The sequence below is a fragment of the Nanorana parkeri genome, unplaced genomic scaffold, assembly GCF_000935625.1.
Source record: "Nanorana parkeri isolate BGI_ZX_2015 unplaced genomic scaffold, ASM93562v1 scaffold26, whole genome shotgun sequence".
Lineage (NCBI taxonomy): Eukaryota > Metazoa > Chordata > Amphibia > Anura > Dicroglossidae > Nanorana > Nanorana parkeri.
Genome location: NW_017306294.1, coordinates 617,067 through 639,311, shown reverse-complemented (window position 1 = coordinate 639,311; position 22,245 = coordinate 617,067). Strand labels below are relative to the sequence as shown.

At 42.5% G+C, this 22,245-nt stretch overlaps 1 protein-coding gene across 2 annotated transcripts in view; it reads right to left on the bottom strand.

The window, feature by feature from the left end:
• STRIP2 (striatin interacting protein 2) overlaps positions 1-22,245 on the bottom strand; it is a 32,038-nt gene that overhangs the window by 9,534 nt on the left and 259 nt on the right. The window contains exons 2-16 of one of the 2 annotated variants that reach the window (XM_018565807.1): positions 17,304-17,373; positions 16,376-16,450; positions 14,060-14,191; positions 12,879-12,999; positions 10,144-10,212; positions 9,931-10,037; positions 9,368-9,495; positions 9,048-9,235; positions 7,510-7,728; positions 6,440-6,505; positions 6,283-6,346; positions 4,520-4,591; positions 3,701-3,775; positions 2,088-2,185; positions 362-488 (exon numbers count right to left, since the gene is read on the bottom strand). In XM_018565807.1, the coding sequence (XP_018421309.1) occupies positions 362-488; positions 2,088-2,185; positions 3,701-3,775; positions 4,520-4,591; positions 6,283-6,346; positions 6,440-6,505; positions 7,510-7,728; positions 9,048-9,235; positions 9,368-9,495; positions 9,931-10,037; positions 10,144-10,212; positions 12,879-12,999; positions 14,060-14,191; positions 16,376-16,450; positions 17,304-17,373 (1,611 nt within the window). The remainder of the gene's footprint in view (positions 1-361; positions 489-2,087; positions 2,186-3,700; positions 3,776-4,519; positions 4,592-6,282; positions 6,347-6,439; positions 6,506-7,509; positions 7,729-9,047; positions 9,236-9,367; positions 9,496-9,930; positions 10,038-10,143; positions 10,213-12,878; positions 13,000-14,059; positions 14,192-16,375; positions 16,451-17,303; positions 17,374-22,245) is intronic. The other variant, XM_018565800.1, reaches the window with a different exon arrangement.

Genomic DNA, 22,245 nt, shown 5'->3' with positions numbered 1-22,245 from the left:
ATGGGCTTCTTCCTGCAAAACAAGCTTGAGTGTTTCAAATATATTTCTCAAACCTTATTAATGAAAACTAGGCAGACCCATCTTCTTGCCCAATGCTATGGATTGTAATGAAGAGACGTAGAATGCAGAATGTTTTATTGCTGTTATGCCTTTCTGGGTGCTAGAAGGGCTGTCCCTAGACTTATAGCGGTCTCAGCTGGTAATGGGGTGATGGCAGGTGGGGATGGCGATAAACGTTACCTTGTTCCTGTTGTCACTGGTGGCCAGCCAGAGCATCCTGCTCAGTAACTGGCAGCCAGTGACATCAGTGAGCTGGGCGGGACACCAGCCAGAGCACAAAAGGTTGGCAAGAGCAGCTCACCTGGTAGATGTGGTTGAGCTTGAAGTGTTTTAGCAACAGTATCAGCAGTGCAGATACACTCTTTACGATGATCTCTTTGTGACGGTTCACATCTATCCCCAGTTTCATGCTCTGCAGCACAGTGACCCTATGAGATAACACAAATGTATAAGAAACACAAATGTCCGTAGAAATGATTTTATGAATTTAAATAGTTCCATTATTGTATGTAGTGAATTTACACATTTCACAGTCCCTGCCACAGCATAGGTTCCTGTCTCATTTCAGTGGCCACAAGGCACATGCTTTAAGCAGAGAGATCCTAGGCTGGTTCAGGTTACTGACTCATGTGGGCGATTTAAAAAAAAAAAAAAAAAAAAAAAAAAAACATTTTTAGTAGTGCAATTCAATGATAATTTTAAAATTGCCACTAACACTTTGTTGTTCCCTTTGCTCTTATTTAATCTCTTCCTGTACCTGGCTGTGCTGAATTATGCAGTATGTGTATGTTGTATTACCTGGCATCTAAAAGGTTCTGGGAGTAACCACGCATTCGCCCATACACACCTTTCACCGTCATGAACCATCATGTCAATACACTGCAGTCTCTGTCTGGCAGCCACGAGCTCTTCTTCCCAGTGCATGAAACTCATTTTACAAAGCAGTATTTACTAAACGCTGGTATTGAAACATTAACGATATGAAAACATTAACCGCACAAATTGGCCACAAATTACTACTACTAGTCAATAGAAACAGGAGGAGCAGGAATAGGTCGGCTACAGCTTGGCCATGACAGCGGTGGTCTCTTATTGCATAACACACTGCTTTGGCTTTATGGAGCACTTGCTCTATATACTGGCATGCAGTTTATGCACGGAATTATACCTATAAGTTTGCTTTAAAGAACGCCAAGATTTTTTTTAAATTAACCCTTTCAGTGGGGCTACTCCCGCACTGAAAGGGTTAGGTGTTCATTTATGTCTATAAGTTAAAATAACAAAGATATACTCACCTGAAGCTCTGAGCCTGGCCGGCTGTCATGGTGCTCCCTCCAGCCTGTCCCCTCCTCGGCAGCACATTGGAATGTTCTAGGGATGCACTGATACAGTTTCTCCTGTACCGAGTAATCGCAGATACCGAATACCGGTGCCTTGTGCCCAGATTATCAGGAAGCCGGGCGGCGGATCATGATCCACGCCCAGTTTCCTGATTGCCTGGGAAGCCGGTGTTCTATGGAAAGAACACCGGCTTCACTTCCTGAGGCTGCCTGGCTTCCTGACCATTCAGGAAGCCGAGCGGCGGGGCATTTGGGCAAATCCGAGTACTCTGTATCGGTGCATCCCTAGAATGTTCCTCAGCGTTCTCACGTCTATGCACAGCGTATAGACATGATGATTTACTGGACCTTAGACCGCTTTGTTTGTGTCTAGATTTTAAAAAACTAAAAGTCAACCCTCGCAGTGCGGGGATAGCCCCACTGCAAGGGTAAGTAGTAACAAAAAAAATCCTAGAGTTCTGCTTTAACTAATCTGCTCACTGACCTTCATCTGTTAATATATATATATATATATATATGCATTTTTCTAAAGCGCTACATTGCCAAAGACAATCTGAAACTCCGCTCACTGTAAGCAACGCAGTGTAAGGCTTGGCATGATGTGCAGATTTACTGGGTTTATTAAAATAGAGCATTGCTGACAGCTGCTTTTATATGGTACTTCCACCCCACTTCAGTACAACTCACGGCATTTCCTCAGGCAAAATATCAGCCAGAATATTAATGGAGTCAGTCTTGGCTTTGGAAGTTGGAGCAGCTGCCAGAAGTATCTTCAACAGGGCAATCTGCCAACAGAGGCACAAACTGTTATACAGATAATAGACGATATACAACAGATACAGCACTTATTCTTACAGAGCATGTCTTATAGTAATCACCAAAAAACATATCCAATCCATGATCAGGTATGAGATTAGTCATCAATAAAACGTCATCACGTATGTTATATTGTTCTATTACTGATTGGAAACTAATGCGGCTCCCCAATGTTTCCAAGAAGCAAAAAAACAGAATGATTAGACATCTGAATACAGCCAGACTGTAATGTTTCCTATAGAAGCATTTAGCTTGCTGATAACTAGTTGGGATACTGAACTGATCTGTCAACTGTGTGCATGAGGCAACATCATTTTGAAGCATACCAAACATGACAAAATATCAGTCCAAAGATGCCTACACATGTTATAATCCCCTTTAGGTTACCAACAACTATGTAGTCAGTAAAAGCGACTCACTGACTGAATTAAACTGAATGAGCTATTTCAGTAGGCCCTTGCACTGCATCACTGTTGGGTAACCTATAGAAAATAATACCATTACATTTTAACATGTGTGGTCATCTTAAGGTGGACCTTTACCCCTTTTCACTAAAAGCCACATTAGTATACAGCTCTGCATGCTGATATGAAATCATCTTACACTCCTTAATTAAACATATTTTCCTTTCACTTACAATTACTATTTTCCACTTCCTAGTCCTCTTGGGTATCCTGTGCCCAAACAATGCATCCTGGGTAGATTACATCAGCAGTGCATTGGTGGGATCTCATGAGATCTCAGGGAAGGCATTTTCCTCCCCTGAGATTATATATATTGTCACATGTCCTAGTCACATGTGCCAGAGTTTCAGAAAATCAAGGAAGATATATTAATCTGCCCTTAGTTAAAATGGCCACCGTGAGAAGAATGGGGAAGAAAAGAGAAACAAGGTATACAAAGAATAAAACGCAGGCAATTATCTAGAAGTATGCGTTTCTAGATTGCTATTACTGAACATTTCTAAAGGTGTATTGGTTGTCATTTCAAAGATATGTTCCTCTTTATCACATGAAAAATTAGGCAATACAATTAAGACATAAAAAAAAAGAATACTTTCAGTTTATTCAGCAAATGGTTTACAAATTACTGATGGAATATTCATACTCTGCATAGAAATTGCTTGGATCTACAACCAGGCATTTATGTGCACATGCTAGTTCTAACTCAAATGACAGTGAGACACTACTACACAGGAATAAAAGGTCACATTAATAATGTGATATATCATGCTTACATTGACCAATAGTAGTACAATGCAGTCCCACACCTTCCCAACAATCCCCCACCATCATCTCCACCTCTTCGGTGGTCTTCTATCAAATGCCAGAAATCATCTGGCTGCGACATTAACATGTGCCATTGTTATATAGTTCTATTTTCAGAGGGACATTCTATTTCTATGCTAAAACAAAATGTGCTGCAGACAATACATAAAAAATGAATTCTGAGTGCTGGTCATTGACCCAAGTAAGATGACTTACCATGTACTGGGGTATGCTAAACAACATGGCTTTGTAAAGACATTCTGTTGCAGTCTCCTCCACCTCCTCCTCTCCCTGCAAAGTTACAGTTAGAACATTTGGGTAGTGTCTATTACATAAAGGAAGACTTTATTCTACTTGTCCTATTAAATGATATTATCCATCCAGCAAGTGATGCACAAATAAAAGTTTCACTATAAATTTAGCACTGAAACCATATTATAGACCACTACATGAAAGTCTTGATATGAGCGTGTAAATCCCATCTATAATATAAATATGGCATTTCCATTTGTATTTCTACATCCTTATCTGATTGCTTAAAGTGTATCCGAACCCAAAAAGAAAAATGTAACGTTGCAATTTAGCCGGTTCTCAGATGTGGCAGCTGCACTGCCCCACTGTATCTATGGAGGGAGCCATGATTGAAACTCAGGCTGGACTTCAAACATGTATGCCATTGTTTATCTGATAAGGTTAGTAGTTTTACACAAATAAGATAACATTGTATAATGCTTACAGGTCAGCTCATAGGAAGTGACAAGGACATGACATTTCTGTCAACATCAACAGATAAACATTGTGTGCACACAATACTCTCATCTTGCAATCTGGAAATCCATGTTGAAAACTTCCACTGCACGTTTTTCCTATGTATGTAGAGAGTGTCAGGGAAAGTCATTTTATTGGGGGGTCAAATTTGACACACAACAGGAACTAGCAAGCCAGTTAGAACCGAGGCACAGAACTTAAACTGGGGTGCACAAGATTAGATTTTCACATTAACATACCAAAAACCAATTCAAACAATCCTCTTACCAGTGACATGGGACAATTTTCCAGTTCCTGTTCCTTTTTAATCTGCACATCAGAGACTGAAACATACTTGTGCTGGAGGAACAAAGATTAGGTTGTAAACTGCCACTGTTATGTTGGATCACATCACCCACACGGACAGCAATCTGATGCTGAGCGCTGTGGAGTCAAACACTCTGTAGCCTGAATCATTCATGACAATGCTGGGAACTGGATAAGATGGAAACAGATACTGGAAGCAGATATCAAACCACTGTGCCAGTCAAAAGGGATATATCCTGGGTGGCAGAATTAGATCTCCTTTTTTGGAAGTGGGCCCTTTAAAGAAGAAATCTGGGCAGAACAAAAATGAACCCTTGCAGTGGGTCTATGACTACCTGATGATCTGCCTGATTGGCTGGGATCGGAGCCCAGTGTGTGTGTCTGCCGCTGGTGTGGAGAAGAGGAGGTGTCGGCACTACACTGACGGTGCAGCCGTGTACGCTGCTGGAGGGACGGGGGAGAGAGGCAGCAGGAGACAGGAGGACGAGGCAAGGGACAGGCAGCAGAGGGAAAATGAGTGGAACGAAGGAGTGGGGGAATGTCCGCGGTACAGGACCGCTGTATGTGGAGGTAAGGAGGCAACGCGTTTTGAAGTTGAAACTACTTTTTCAAGCCTCTTTGCCTCAGTACAGTAAGCGCTCGGACTCTGTATAATGACCGGGAAGCTGTCTCGATGCTGATTGGCTGGGAAGACGGCTTCTGGGCCAAACAGCATGGAGCCGGCTTCCCGAGCGACAGGTAATGACACGCCACACGGCTTCCTGATTGCCCGGGAAACTGGCTCCATGCTAGCAGAAGTACCAGTAACGGTAGCCGGTACCGGCGATTACCAAAATATAAATATCGGTACTGAAATACTTGTATCTGTGCATCCCTACACAGGTCATTAGACCGCCAGAGTCCAGGGAAGAAGAGGCTCTGGGGTCTGGTCTAACAGCCAGGGGGGACCGAGGATCAGGTGAGTGTACCTTTTTTATTTTACACCCTAGACCAAAAAGAGCAGTTAACCCTTGCAGTGCGGGGGTAGCCCCGCTGCAAGGGTTACATTTTATTCTGCCTGGAGTTCTTCTTTAGGAGCCAATGTCAGTCTAATGCATGGTAAAGTTTAAAAGAAAACAGAGGAGGAGGCGGCGGGAGCCACAGGTGTGTGTAGGCTGCCCTGGGGTTTAGCATGGACAGTAGGAGGTTTATTCCCTGCATGCCTGGGTGAGATGGCTACTGTTACTACTATGTATTTGGACATTCAGTGGCTGAAATACACCAGTGTCTTTACAGGACATTACAGAGCTGCCATAACCCTCTGGACAGCTGGGTGTAAACGGATATGCGTTCATTCACAAAAATTGAGAATGTTTGTGTCCTCCGTTTTTCCAGACACAAACGTGATGGATTGAAGGTAATTGGATGTACCTGGACACATGTCCACTTACATCCGGTACCCCATACACCCGGCTCTCTAACATGGGTGCATTTACTACCAATTTTCCTACATCGCAAGTGATATGTAACTGATACAAACCATTCATCATCTTTTACTGATCTTACTGCTTTTCTTATCAATGAAAGAATGTATAATTGGTTGCTATGGATTACTGCTCTATATTAACTACATTTATAAATGCACATTTAAAGTGCAGAAGGACTAGCAAGACCAAAACAGGATCCTGTTTACTCTAGTAGAGTACAACTGGTAGATATAAAGGACATTCATTATTTGTTGTTACCTGCTTTAAAATCTTCACACTCTCATGAATAGGCCGTGGTAATCCCACCAGAGTATCTGTGTCACTACACGGGAGAAAACACATCACATATACTGGCTACCAGTACACAACACGGGATGCAGATGAGAACGGTGCCAAGATTAATATTGATACTCACTGTCCTAACGTAAACCCAATGAACTTGTTTCGACTCATCTCCAGGAAAGTTTCAATGTCTTTCTCCCTGAAACACAACATACAGATAAGGTTCCATTTCTTCAAATAGAGGCTGCAAATGCTAACCAGCTATTTAGGGCAACTAGTACCCTTAACCCTTTTCGTGGCCAGAGGTCATTGATGCCTAGATGTTCAGGCCAAATTTAGCAATGTCAACATGCACTGGTTAACATAATAACTAATATGCATATGTATCATTTTTTAAAACAATTTGTACGGACATATGAGGTTTTTATTTGGTTCCCTGTATTAGTAAAAGCAACACTGTTGGGTTTTTTTTAGGCTAACAAATGTGCACAAATGTAAAGAAAAAAACAAAAACGTTATTAGTGCAACTGTTTCCAGTTGAACTAAAAAAAAAAATACATGGCAGTGCACATCAACACTACAGCCTAAAGATGACAATGTTCATCTGCATGCTGAAATGTTCATTTCTATCAATGAAGCCTTCAGCCTGCCAATGGTTCCTGATCTTGATGGGGACTCCAGCTGTCACTGAACCAGCAGCTGTGTGAAGTGTAGGCTGCTGATTATATATATATTACACATACATACATACACACACAATAAAGAATCCCCATAGCACTAGGGGTCAGCTATAGCACAGCAGAGCAGCTGTCCGAGTGAAACCTCAGCATGAATCATCCTAGAAAGGACAAGTCACTGCTCTGATGCCTCACTCTGTTCTGTAAGAAAAAGGAACTCAAAAGGGAAATGTGATACAATGCTCCACGAGTAAAAAGGAGACTAGTACTCCACCTGCTCCATAGAAGACTACACAGTACACAATAATTCATATTTACCTCACCAAAAAAAGCTCAGTGCAAAAAATTGCCTCCTATATCTTAGTGAGCATGTTGCTCTTTGAGGCTGCACAGGTCATGCAGAATAAGGACAGGCTCTGGTAATGTGCTGGGAATAGTAATAGAGCAAAAGTAGTAGAAGAGAAACCACAACACTGCATTCCTGTATCTAGTATTAGTGAAAACTGTCAACATAAGGTTCTTTCACCTTACTTTAGGTGCCCAAGGTAGACCCTTGGGGAAGCACACTCGCTCTGTGTGGATTCTCAGGCAAGCCAATGGCTGTGACATTACATCCCTTTCTTGCACATCAGTCTCTGCCTCCATCATGTTATCTGCATCCTCATTTTCCTCCTCTTCTGCCCCCATGGTTTCCTCACTCTTGAAAGGGTCTTTCTCGTTATAGAGATCAAGGCTATCCTGTTTGGAATTAATGGTTCAGACAGTAGTGTTAACAACAGTAGGCAAAAGATGCGCCAGCTAAGCACAATCCATAAAGGGAAAGCATAACTCATTTAGACATTCCTGTGATGTACTTAGGCCATATCATGTGTGCAGGGAGACCTGTGTGCAGGTAACATATGCTGCCATAACCCCCCCGAAAAAAGTGAGTGACCTGTCACAGGGCCCAAGTATCAGACCTGTACGTGTGGGGAGTGGGGTCCTAGCCAAAGCCGTATGCAAATTCCAACTTATCCAGAAGTTGGTATGTGCTTAACATCTAAGTAATAGCTGCTCTCGCATGCTAAATGGCAACAAATTCCAAAGAAAAGGGCCCTGTAGCTGGAGGTCGGAGATACATAAATGCATGTCCCCATAAACACACCTAATTTAAATTAAAACCCAGATTAAAAACACTAAAGAGGCCTCCCATTGGTTGAGACACACAGCTCAGACTGAAGGGATATGACCATTTAAGTAAATGAAAAGGAATAACAACATCCTCTAACATGCAAATAAGATTTTACGTTCTTATACTATTAATGGTCCATAAATACTGTCAACGTAAGTGAAAACAAGGAACAGGAAAAAACATTATCTACACACATACACACAAAATATTCTAAAGTGACAGGATAAGAAAAAAAGATCTAAAGTATAAACAGCAAAGTTGGAATTAGCTGCAAAAAGCAACAGAAAGGAAAGCTCAATGTGACCTGAGGAACAGAAACAGTCTCTTGGCTCCAAGTTCAGGAAGTGAAAAGAGGCTGCAGGTCATAGAAAAAAACCCTATGCAGTTCCCATTTCCCTTACATCAGGGTCATTACTTTAAAAGGCTAACCCAAGCATATATGTGGGACTGCATAGGAGGAAAGCAGAGCTGGAGCAGGTAAAACAATGCCATGGCAGACAACTTGCTTTAGTGCATCATATATAGTCCAATAGTACATATGTATACAATTTAAATTTTAATAAACATGGCACTTTTATTTGCAGTCTTTTACCATAGAGAAAACATGGGCTTTCTCCATAGTCTGGAGGCACTTCACTATGGCAAGATCTGGGTACATGCATAGGACAGTAAAGCAAAATCATGTCAAAGCTTTGGTCAAGCCACAGCAGTCAGCTGTAACGACTGAAATTCAGAATATTTCCTTTTTAACTAAGCGGTGGGCTAGAGACTTTTTTTTTAAAGGTGCATCTATTTAATGTTTGGGGTCATATGTTCTGCAATACAATACATACTCACCCCGGACACAGAGAAAACAGCTTATGCAGACAGACTGACATACTTAAGTCCATGTAAGACATACCCTGCGGCTACGTCGCCCCCTCTTCTGCGGCTCGCCTAATTCTATTCCATAGCATGGGGGAGCGGTGGGCCTCATGTTCTTCATCACTTGTATACTGTCTTCCTGCAGTGGCGGCAGACCCAATTCAGCTCTCTTTCTTTCCTTCATCTTCTGGAGCTCGGAGAATCCGCCTAGTGTGAACTGAGTACAGTACATCACTCAGCGATAAATTATCAAAAAGACCTTTCGCAAATGGGTATAAAGCTTTTTAGTAAAGAGATGCATTACATATATTATATAAATAGCCTAATCATCAAAAGTCACTGAACATACCACAAGAACTTTCCAGAGCAACAGGAGGACCTTTTTCATGGGAAAGTGTGGAGAGTGGCCACTGCAGAACTTGGTAACCATTGTAAAGAGGAGATAAGAAAATGGTTCCTCGCCTTCGGATGAAAAAGCTAAAACACAAAGATGCAAAGAGTTACAATTTATGACATATACATGTATATAATAACCGCAACATTAAAAAAAAAAAAAAGAAGGATCCTAATCCTGGCGTTTTAGCTTTGTGAATTAAGCCTATTGTCTCACAGCATCTGAGTCTGCATAACACGTTCTTAGAACAAAGCTCAGTAGCTGTTTACAGGCTCTGTTACTGGGCACTGGTAGGCAATCTCAGGAACTGGAAGACAGCTTGTGAAGCCAGGTAGATGAAGGAGCAGTATCTTTCAGAGTAAATAAAGCTGAACATGGAGGCAGGGCTGTCCCTACCTTGTTCACCGCCTGAAGCTGCCAGGAAATGGGAGTCTGGCCAATCAGCAGGGCAAGAGGTGGGGGGATGCTGTTAGTCGCCCTCCCTAATGAGGTTGCCTGAAATAATGCAAACTGCTTACCAAGTTCTGTGCGGAAGTTTTGTCTGTGAATACTCCATTCTGGATCATCTTCTGAGGACTCTTGCCTTATATTTTCCACCAGGAGATACATGACACTGAGAAACACCCTAGACAGAGAAAATAAATAGAATCCTTTATACTGGGACAACTACTGAGAACTAAAATACTTGTAACATATATAAAAGCACAATTCCATCACTGGATTGGACTTACCTGAGCTCAGTGCTGTCTGCCAATGACAAAGCAGGTTTCCTCAGAGCACTGCTGCATGCCTGGCTATTCCTAGAAAGATATATACAAGGTTCAACAATTCTAAAAAAAATGCAATGCAAGGCAACATAGACAGGATTATTTATAGACATGGTTCAAGAGGCTAATGGGTAATCCCTTAAGCAACCCAACAGAACTTTGTATACTTCACAAGGATATGCACTTCCCTGTTCCTTGTTTTAAATGATCAGAGTATGATAGAAATATCACTGGTATGAATATGAATATTAGATATTAATACTAGAGATGCACCGAAATGGAAATTTTAAAACCGAAACAAAACAAAAATTGTCAGGCCGAAACCGAAAATGTTTTTTATTTTAATTTTTTCACATTTTTAAAATATTTAATTTTTTATAAACTTTTTAATTTTTGTATATTTATTAATTAATTTTTAATTAAATATTTTTATTTTTTTAATTTACTTTTAGGGGCTTCGGGGAAATATTAGGGGTCTAAACAGACCACTGATATTTCCCTTTTAAAATAGAAAAAGAGATTGAGGACACAAAGTCCTGAATATCTTTTTCTGTATCCACTGTTATCAATGAACAGGAATCCTCTATGAGCGTTCCTGTTCATTCATAACATGAGAACAGAGTATGTTAACTATGCCCACAATCATGAATGAACAGGAGGTGATGTAGACCACTTCCCATTCATTCATAATTGAGGATATAGTACACATACTGTGTCCTCAATTATCTACAAACACTCAGCGATCACTGACTGTTCGTACCTTGCTCTCCTCTCACAGGACGCTGATCGAGCGGTGTAGGGAGGAAAGCTCAGCCTCCTGTGACAGCGTGGCCTGTCTCCGCCCACACACCGCTCTGCCAGACTGTGATAGGAGGCTGAGCAGTGTGGTAGGAGACACCGGCCGCTCACAGCGCTCTCCTCCTGCAGCGCTCGGCCGGCTATCACAGTTAATCTCCTCCCCGCCGGGACACAGAGCAGCGCCCAGCGGGGAGGAAAGAAAGCATTGATGTGCCCATGTATCAGCAGGAAAAATAGCACTTTCGGCATTATGCCAAAAGTGCAATTTTCTGTGCATCCCTAATTAATACCCTTCATTTATTTAGTCTACATTTAGCTTACCATTTTACTGGAAACTGTCAACACTAGAGAGATTTCCCATAATTTCCTGTCCTGACTTGAAATTAAGTAAAATCTCCCAAATAACAGCACAGACTGCAAATGAAAACCTCTATTTGGAAATGTGGAAAGAGTGTTGACCCGTGTGGCTATTCTCTTGGTGTTTCTCATCCATCCATCTCATATAAGTGATGTGAATATGTGTGATCTGGCTCCACAATGTAAACAAGACAGGGGTGTGGAATTCCTATCGCCTGACGCATGGGACATGCAGTTCACGGTTCCAAGCAGGTGGGTTTTTTTTTTCTACATTTAGCACTGCTCCAGGCAAGCAGCAAGGCTAAATGTAGTGCAGGAAGCCATCCTGTGCAAGTGAACTTGGGCGGCTGTACAGCCAGCCAAGATCACTTGTAAGCAGCCTGCTGGTCATTCCCCCCCATGTTCCCCTCCATGTTCCCTCCCCCCCAATCGACCACCACTCTCTGCCGTGTGATACCAATAAAGTTAAGTGAAAAGAAACAAGTAAACAAAGTGAAAAAAGTAAAAAATAATTAAAAAAAATAATAAATAAAAATTGATAACATATATAAATAAAAATTAAAACAAACGAAAAAGTGAAAAGTAAAAAATAATAAAATACATAAGAATTAAAAAAAATTAAAAAGTAAAAGATAAGATAAATACAAATTTAAAAAGGGGGGGGAGGGAAATGTAAAAAAAAAAATTAAAACCAACCCTGCCATCTGCATACAAATAAATGCATGCATAGGGCTACTACATCTACTGTGCAAATAAACACCTGATGAGAGGTTCTATTACTTCCATACTTAATATTTTGGATGCAGTTGGGTTTTTATCATGGTTATTGCCCCCACAGCCCTCATCAGTGCAACAAAAACACACAAAGAACCAACGTTGGGAGCCTAAAATGCTGGCAAATAGTAATGCATATGTAGTAAATGAACAGAAAACATGTGACGGGCCCTTCTAGAGTAAAACATGTCTAAACGTTTATATGAATTAGATTTTTTACATTTATCAATGTCTATTTGCAGAACAGTAGCCAAAAAAAAAAAACCTTAGAATTGACATTGTTTTGCATAGGAGACGGCTTTGATTTTCTTTACTATGGCATAATGGAGATGTCTTTGTGGAATTCTCACACTAGAAAAAAAGAAATGCTTGTTGTGCAATAATAGAGGCAGCTTGATAACTGACGACCAGAGAGTTTAACTCCGCACTATATTAGCTATGGTTTTCACATATGGCTCTAGGTCAGCGGTAGACAAATTCATATGAATTCAGGAGCCAGCAGAATATGTTTAGGAGCCAGCTCCATTGACAACAAGAAGCCCTCAAACGTTAGGTGCCGGTAGTTCGGCAAAAGTCACCTGGAGTCTGTTTAAACAGCCCCGATGCTGGCGACGTACACCGTACGTCGTCAGTCACGAAGGGGTTAATGAGCATTGGCTACCTGGCTCCTGGGATTGGTCCAGTCCTGCCCTAGGTTCTTATGAAACAACACATTTTTAGGAAATATCCAATAATACAGAATGTTACACAGAGAACTCAGCTTATCTTACGCAATTTCCATGTTCAGAAGTTCCAGGAAGACTGCAAATGTCCCCATCTGGTAGAGGAGGAAGCAGTTGTATTGGGACCAGTGCAGGACATCAGACTCATTCTCACATTCTCCAAACACGCCTGGCAAGAGAGACCAACAAGTGTCATCCTTCTATTCTGCCCATACTCATGCCAATGTGAAGACAGTGCCATGTTCTGTAAAGATTTGTGAGCAGCTTTTTTGCAGCATTATGACAAAAACACATCTGCTGAAGATATAAATAAAACCCCATGGAAAAACATACAATTCATTTAAATGCGGCAGGTACCACCTGTTAAAAGAAGAAGGTGGCCTATCACAGATCCTGCTTATTTACCTATTTAAATCAACACAATCTGATGAAAATGCAAATCCCATCATGCATCTAACTCTGGGAGTCTAGCAATGCCTAATGGGATTTAAAATCGCACCACAGCTGGGGGGCCAGAGTTTGCCTACCCCTGAAATTACATCACATCAAGCAGCAGGGAAAGAGATACAGAGCACACTGGGAATCCAGGAAGTTGATGAAAGTGATGGGCAAACAGAAGGCAGCACTCACTACATTAAAGGGATTTTTTCAAGTGAACTTTAATTGCATTATCAAAAACAACTCTAGTATGTGTTCCTATTACAATGCTGATGTTATAACAGGTTAGTATATGCTGGGACTTTAGAAATCTCTTGAAATAAAGAATCCTAATTATAAATAAATACACTGTGTGTGTGGAACTTATATCTTCTCCAAGATTTGCGTGGGTTTCCTCTGTGTACTTTGATTTTTGCATTCAGGTTTTCTCACAAAATCCAATTACATACAGAAGACTGGATGGCTTCCATCACAATTGGCTCCTGTGTATGTGTCTGAAGGACTAAAATATGAAGAAGAAAATACAAACTGCTCTGAGAGCAGGGACTAATGTAAAAGGCTCTGTATTCCCTGTAAAGCAATCAGGAATTTATCTAAGCCACATAAAGCAATAATACAAACTACACGCAGTGGGGATTGGTTTGGAGAGATGAGTGTGGTGTGTAAATAACTGCTTATTAGACAAGCACCACAAATGTTACCAAAGCGTTTTGCAGCTTCTACAAAGTCTCTCTTTGCATTGTACAGGAGCCTGTTCATGCATCGATTCCCCTCCTCCTGCTGGTGCCCACCTTGTGCCAAGTAGAGGATAGCTCTAGCTGCTGATAGACGCTTCTCCCGGCACACCACCTCCAGTTCATCAAGGAGGCACATTACTTGAGTTCTGTGCTGTGCGGAGTCCAGGGACAACCATCTTGCCTCTCCTATTGACAGGAGAAAATGTAATAAGCATAAAGCGACAATTAGCTTATAGCAGAAGGGTAAAAGCCACCGACGTATGGCATACTGACGTGGCCAGCTGCAAGCGGTTGTGTTCCGCCTTATGCCATACATCGGTTGCAGCGAAAGGGTTAAAGGAAGACTCCACTTTTAACTTTATATTCAATAAACTGCCTTTTAAACCTTCTACAGTGATTTACCAAAAAGACTAATTACTTCACTATTGAGTTAGTGATGTTACCCATGGCAGCCTCTCAAAAAGTTTTCAGCACCTAGCTATCTAAATGCTTTCTGCTTAAAGGCAAATAGAGTATGTTCATGTTGAAAATCTACTATAAGTTCACACTATTGCGCTGCATTAGAGTACATGTGTTCATGTGAATGGGCTGCCTAATGGACCAAAAAAATAGCATGCAGCATTTTTGGCATTGCGGGGAAGAGGACAGGAGAAGGCAGAGTTTTAGGTGACACAGAAGATGCGCAGAGATAGGTAGGAGAAGAACCATGAAACAGCAGAGTTTTGGAGACTAAGGCTGTGGAGTTCCTTGAGGCAAAGTGGGTCAACTGTATCAGCAGAAAGGTCTATGAGTAGGAATACCTGGCCATTGGTTTTAGCAGTTAGTGAGTTTTAGGTGGAGTAAGTGAGGGATTTTTAAGTACCGGGCTGACTAGTGCATGTTTTAGAGGGGTAGGGAAGATGCCACTGGAGGGGAGAGATTGAAGATGTGGGTTAGAGAGTGTAGGGTAGAGCAAGAGGGGAAATGTAGTAGTTGTCAGGGAACAGAGTTCAGGGGGTAGGTAGGCATTTGGAAAAAGGTTGAGCAACTTCCATTGTGTCAGCATGGACAAAAGTTAAAACTATTGTGAATGTGAAGGCAGCCCAGATATGGTAAGTTGGGGAGATATCTGGAAAGCGGAGATCTCTTACCAATTTGTAATCTTGTTTTTTAAATGATTGGCAATTTCTTGGGTAGGAAGTAAATTAGTGGGTGGAGGTAGCAGGTGATGAAGTAGAGAGTTAAAGGTTGTCGAAAGTTGACAAGAACTGGATGAGAGGGTATTAACAAGAGAAACAAAATAGGTCTATCTGGCAGCATGGAGAAAGGAATTATATTTTAAGAGGGCATCAAGGAAGCGTGATTTTGATCCAGAAGGCTAATAAATCACAGCAATCCTCGTAGAGATAGGGGGAAAAAATCCCCAAATACAGTGAGCTTCAAAACACGAGAGAGACAGGGAGGGAGATGCAGGAAGAACTAGAAAAGTGCATTGTGGGGATAGAAGGATTCCAACTCCACCTCCCTTTTACCCACTGGGTCTGGGTGAGTGAGTTCAGTGGAGGCCACCATGGCGGAGGGCAGCTGGAGAGGCAGAGTCAAATTCCTGACGAAGGTTTTGTTAGAGTTGGAGGCAAAAAGGTCATTAACAGCGGTGAGCTTGTTACAGACAGAGCAGGGATTCCAGAGGGCACATGAGATGGGGGGACTGGATCTTGGTAGCAGGGAAATTAAAATTAGAGGGTGAAGGATGTGACTGGTGCCACAGAAAGGAGGATGCTGGGTGTGGGGGTGATCGTTAGATGGTGGAGTGGATAGGGGAGACATCTCCAGAGGTTAGAAAAAGTAGGAGGGTGAGGGAGGTAAGATTGGAACAGGATTTATAGAAGAGCATGTGCCCATATGGTTAAAGCATATTTAAACCCCAAAACAAAAATGTAATATATTGCAGCTAACCAGTCTTAGCTGTAGGGCTGCATTCATTTTTATTTTCATCTGGTAAATCCTGTGAATAAACACAATTCCTGCCCTAAGGTGGGCTACACTCACTCACTCACTCTTCCAGGTCTATGGTGGAAGCCATTGTTGTCACTAGGTTACTATCCTGATTTTGACTACCAACTCCTCCTACACTCATCACTGTTACATAGGGAGGCACCATCTTTTCAATATATAGGTCCTTGGCGTGGTGCCAAGAAGTTGATAATTCACATTGTAAATATTTATACGTGCGTAGATAATGGAGACGTAAAAATGTGAATACAGAAGACAACACACAGTAAATACCCAGTCAGATAAGGTCCATCTGAGATTTCAGAGGGTACAAGCCAACAATACTCCTAAGTGCACATTTTCTTTCTATGATAAGTATGGAAGAGATATCACCATTACCTTCAGGTCTAAACCTTTCCTCAAAACATCTGCGGTTAAGGTTGAACTCGGGCTCTTCTGTGTAGCTGTACAGTTCTGTCAGAGACACAAAAGACTGTATAAGTAGTTAAAGACTAATGCCAGTCAAAACCTATTCTAATTTTGGATCTAGTGAGGAAGAGTTAGGGTCATGTCACACAGGTAATTCCATCACTGGAGAAACTTTGCCAGTGGCAAATTTACTAATAAAGGAGCAGCAACAGAGTGACCCATCACTGATTCAGGCAAAGGGGAAGCAATTCAGCTGCTGGTGAGGTGCTGTCAGTGTAACCCTTTTATTGTGTCCCCAGTGGGGAGATTTTCCTCTACTACCTGTCCACCCTTTACTGGGACATAAATTAAGGACTCATGTCTATAAATTAAGGCACAAAGAGAAAAAAAAAACTTTGTGAGGAGGGTTTAGGAACTTTGGTTTTTATAGCTGTTTTAATTGCCGTGTTTTATTGCTTGCTTTCCCACTGATGCCTTTTTAGGGTTAAATAACCAAAAGGCAAAGTGAACATGCACATTGCAAAATGAACATTAGTAAAAAAAAAAAAAAGTAAAAGCTGTGTTTCTGTGTTTACTTAGAATACCCAAACATCTTGTGCTAAAAAATAATCCTTGTTCTAATATTGTTCCCTTCCACATGACTGGGTAACCGCAATTGCTTTGCTAGGTAGACAGCCTCTACTTTAACCCAATGTGTCAGAGTGTAAGGCATAGGGAGTGGAGGGAAATCTCAAAAGTCACAGACAACAATATAAACCCAACCCATTATGCATAAAATTAGAGTTTTTAATAAACAGGGTAAAACAATGCAGGATTTCAGCCCGACAATCCTAAATCATGCATGATACTGGGATCAAAGCAATGCAGGTTTCCCACTGTTTGTTTGTGCATGCCTCACCTGCAAACTCGGAAGACAACTGGTCTGAATCATTGTATTCAAACTCCAGACTGGGACCATCTAATGGGCTCTGAAGATACAGGAAATGAATTAGGAAGGGAAAGACAACATTACAGGAAATCAGCATGAGGGCATTGTGGAAGTGCAGACACAGCTGGAGGGACATGACATGCCCACCCCTTACAATACACATTACACCGTCACCACCAAACTTCATGACCCACCCCAAGAGCATTTATATACCAACACATGCAGAACATTTCATAAAACTGATTTTTTTTTTAGAAGGAATGGATTATATTATTTGTTCAACATATTTAGCTGATCTTGTTTGTAAGTGTAAATATTCCTGCATGTAAGCATTATGTTTTTGGACCTCTAATAACCCCACTTCCTGAAGCAGCCAGGGTGTCAGCTGAGGGCTTGAAACAGACAAAAGTGCAGAGGCTAAAAATAAGTTCTTTCGAGAGGCTTCAGCTGACTAAACCGCTCTGTGTAAAGCTATGACTGCTGTGGTGTCTAAACTATATCTGAACCTTGGAAAGTAGAGAAAATGTCCCCTCCCTATTGCACACTGTCTTTATTTTTGCGTCACTACGGGCTCTCCCCAAGGTCTCTGCCTAATTTTCTCATTCATGCACAGGTCTGTTTTCATACTGGAAGAACAAAAATGTAATCATGGCCTACTAGATCAGTGTATCACCTCAAACCTGCTGGCCTTATTACTAGACCATTGTAAGGCCTGGCCTTTGTGCCTTGGACCTGTCGCTAGATCAGTGTATGGCCTCCTACACGCTGGGCCTATCGCTAGATCAGTGTAAGGCCTGGCGATCGTGCTTTGGGTCTGTTAGTGCATGACCTCATACTGTACATGCTGAGCCTACTATTAGATCAGTGTAAAGCCTGGCCAGTGTGCATTGGGTCTGTTGTGAGATCAGTGTATGGCCTCATACTGTACATGATGGGCCTATTACTAGATCATTGTAAGGCCTGGTCTTTGTGCATTAGGTCCGTTGCTAGATCAGTGTATGGCCTCGTACACGCTGGGCCTATCACTAGATCAGTGTAAGGCTTGGCCTTTGTGTTAGGTGTCAGTGTCAGGTCTGTTGTTAGATCAGTGTATGGCCTCATGCATACTGTAAAGCGATGACTGCTGTTGTGCCTAAAGTGCATATGAACCTTGGAAAGTAGAGAAAACGTTCCTTCCCTATTGCATACTGTCTTTATTATGGAGTCGCCAAGAAGTTTCCTTGAGGTCTCTGGCTTATTTTCTCATTCACACACAGGTCTGTTTTCATAGTGGTAGAATGAAATAGAATCCTGAGGAGTGTTCAGTTGCTCAGCCGCTACGAGTGCTGAGTTAGCAAACCGCCGCTGAACGATGTGCTGCAAGTCAGCCCTCAGCACTGTACATGATCTTCTTATCTCCAATTCCTTTAACATGCTTGCAGTTACTGAAACCTGGCTTCAGGAATCCAACTCTGCCTCCCATGCTGCCCTATCCCATGGTGGCCTCCATTGGACGCACTCACCCAGACCCAGTGGACGGAAAGAAGGTGGAGTGGGAATCCTTCTATCCCCACAATGCACTTTTCAAGTTCTGCCTTCACCTCCCTCTCCTCTTTTGAAACTCACTGTATTCGCCTATTCTCTCCAATTTATTGGAGGATTGCTGTGATATACCGGCCGCCTGGACCAGTATTTCGCTTTCTTGATGACTTCTCTGCCTGGCTACCCTACTTTCTCTCCTCAGAAATACCCACTACCATTCTTGGTGACTTTAACATTGGTAATAACAAAAACACCCCAGCTTCCACTCAATTTCATAACTTAACCATTTCTTTTGATCTAACACAATGGACACAGTCTCAAACTCACTCTGATGGTAACATACTTGATCTTGTTTTCTTCCACCTATGCACTCCTTGCAACCTCTCCAACACCCCTTTCCCACTCTCAGACCACAACCTGGTCAGTTTCACAATCACCCTGTCCCCAACACAGACTCCCCCTACATGGCACACTGTCACCCGGAGAAACCTCTGCCACCTCTTCCCCACTCTGCTACTGACTCCCTCTATGACAAAATCTCACCCCTGTCCTGCCCTGACTACTTCTGTCTTTACCAGCTCACTCTCATCCCCCCTAGACACCTGAAGTAACCGGACATCAAAAAAGACATAGCCACACTCTCGAGCGACTGTGGCGGAGAACTAGGTCTCTGCAAGACTTCACCCTGTATAAAGCTGCCCTCCTAAAATATAATTCCTCCCTCCGTGCTGCCAAACAAACTTATTTTGTTACTCTCATTAACACACTCTCATCCAGACCTCGTCAACTCTTTTCCACCTTTATGTCTCTAATATGTCCCCCTCCACCACAGCCCACTAATTCTCTCACTGCCCAGGACATTGCCATTCATTTCAAAAACAAAATAGATACAATTCGGGGTCAGATTGCAACTGTCTAATCATCTTCCCACCATCATACTTGTTCCTTTCCTCTTTTGACCCTGTCACCACAGAGGAGGTTACAAAGCTTCTCTCTGACACCCACCTCACCACTTGACCCCTAGACCCTGTTCCATCACCACTACTTCGGCCACACTCTTGCTCTATCCTACACTATCTTACTCACATTTTCAATCTTTCTTTCCCCTCTAAAACATGCGCTGGCCACCCCAATACCTAAAATACCCTCACAGGACCCTACCAGCCTCAACAATCTCAGACCTATATCCTTACTCTCATTCACCTCCAAACTACTAGAATGCCTTATCTACAACCGTCCGAGTTGCCACCTCGCTGATAACAACCTTCTCGACCCCTTACAGTCCGGTTTTCACCTTGTACACTCCACTGAAACCGCCCTCCTAAAACTCACCAAATGACCTACTAACAGCTAAAACCAATGGCCACTACTCCTTACTCTTGCTATTAGACCTTTCTGCTGCTTTTGACACTGTTGACCACCCGTTGCTCCTCAAAAAACTCCAGTCGCTTGGCTTACAAGACTCTGCTCTCTCATGGTTCTCCTCCTACCTAGCTAAGCGCTCCTTTAGTGTCACCTACAAATCTAACTCCTCCCCTCCTCTTCCTGTAGGGGTCCCCCAAGGCTCTGTCCTAGGATGTAGCATTACGTCATATGACGCCGTGTGTGCACAGCGATGAGTGACATGACACGTCTGTTGGGGGGGCCCAATGTTCTGTTCTTGCCTCAGGCACAAAAGGAGCTAGCTACGGCTCTGAATAACCTCCCATGGTTTCCAATACCATCTCTATGCCGATGACACTCAAATATATCTTTCTATTCCACAACTCACCCCCTCAGTATCCTTGCGTGTCACTAATCTAATAACTGACATATCAGTCTGGATGCCACAACACTTCTTAAAACTCAACCTTTCAAAAACTAAGCTCTTGATATTTCCTCTTGCCCGTGCACCTTCCCCAACTTTTCCCTTGAGATTGTTAACACAACCATCCATCCCTCCCCTCATACCAAGGTGCTAGGTGTCACCCTTGACTCGGACCTCACTTTTCTTCCCCACATCCAATCACTATCCAAATCCTGCCGCCTTCACCTTCGTAACATCTCCAAAATACGCCCCTTCCTCACCAATGACACCGCAAAACTACTCATACACTCCCTTGTTATTTCTCGTCTTGACTATTGTAACTCCCTCCTCATTGGCCTTCCACTACACAGGCTATCCCCCCTTCTCTAGTTACCATACTATAGATGCCAGTGTGCTCTAGTTACCATACTATAGATGCCAGTGTGCTCTAGTTTCCATACTATAGATGCCAGTGTGCTCTAGTTACCATACTATAGATGCCAGTGTGCTCTAGTTACCATACTATAGATGCCAGTGTGCTTTAGTTACCATACTATAGATGCCAGTGTGCTCTAGTTACCATACTATAGATGCCAGTGTACTCTAGTTACCATACTATAGATGCCAGTGTGCTCTAGTTACCATACTAGAGATGCCAGTGTACTCTAGTTACCATACTATAGAGGCCAGTGTACTCTAGTTACCATACTATAGATGCCAGTGTACTCTAGTTACCATACAATAGATGCCAGTGTACCATGGTTACCATACTATATATGCCAGTGTGTGGCAGTGTGGCCTCACCTTTTTCTTCACAGGAAAGGAACAGGGAAGCAGCAATTGTGGGTGGCTGATAGGAGCTGTAGCTTCTCCATTCACAGAACCATTAAAAGGATCTGTGAATGGATGACATGGCTGTGTGGGCAGAGCCACCATCATTTTCAAATAACAGCAGCCTGCAGGGAAAAGACCCCCCCCCATTAAGAAAGATGTGGGGGCACAATGTCACACCCTGAATATGGGTGTAACATGAAACATGGTATAAACCGTAAACTTAGCCTTTAAGTCTAGGGCAAGTGTAGGCAACCTTTGGCACTCCAGCTGTTGAGGAACTACAAGTCCCATGAGGCATTGCAAGACTGAAAACCAGAGGCATGACGGGATTTGTAGTTTCACCCTAGCTGGAGTGTCAAGGTTCCCTACCCCTGCTCTAGGGGGGCAGAATAGGCTGTAATCTGCATCTGCACCATGACAGCGGCATGTGACCACTGACCAGGGCCATACAGAAGAGGCATTGAGAGACAGGTCACATAGATGGAGGGAACATTCCAGGTATATATGACTTCTCATCCCTCTACCCCTAGACTTAATGTGCATTTAACACTTGCAGTGCAGGTGGGGGTCCAATTGCAAGGGTATTCTTTTTCTGACACCCAGAGTTGGCCCCAGAGTAGAAGAGCAATACAGAATGTAGTCACCAATCACATTCCTTCTTTCGTTTCATAACCTGATTGGCTGCTATAAAAGACACCTCCACTTGTGGCTCCAGCCTTGTGTATATGAGAGTACCCATGCTGCCCTTTGGTCACCCCGCCCCTCCTCCGC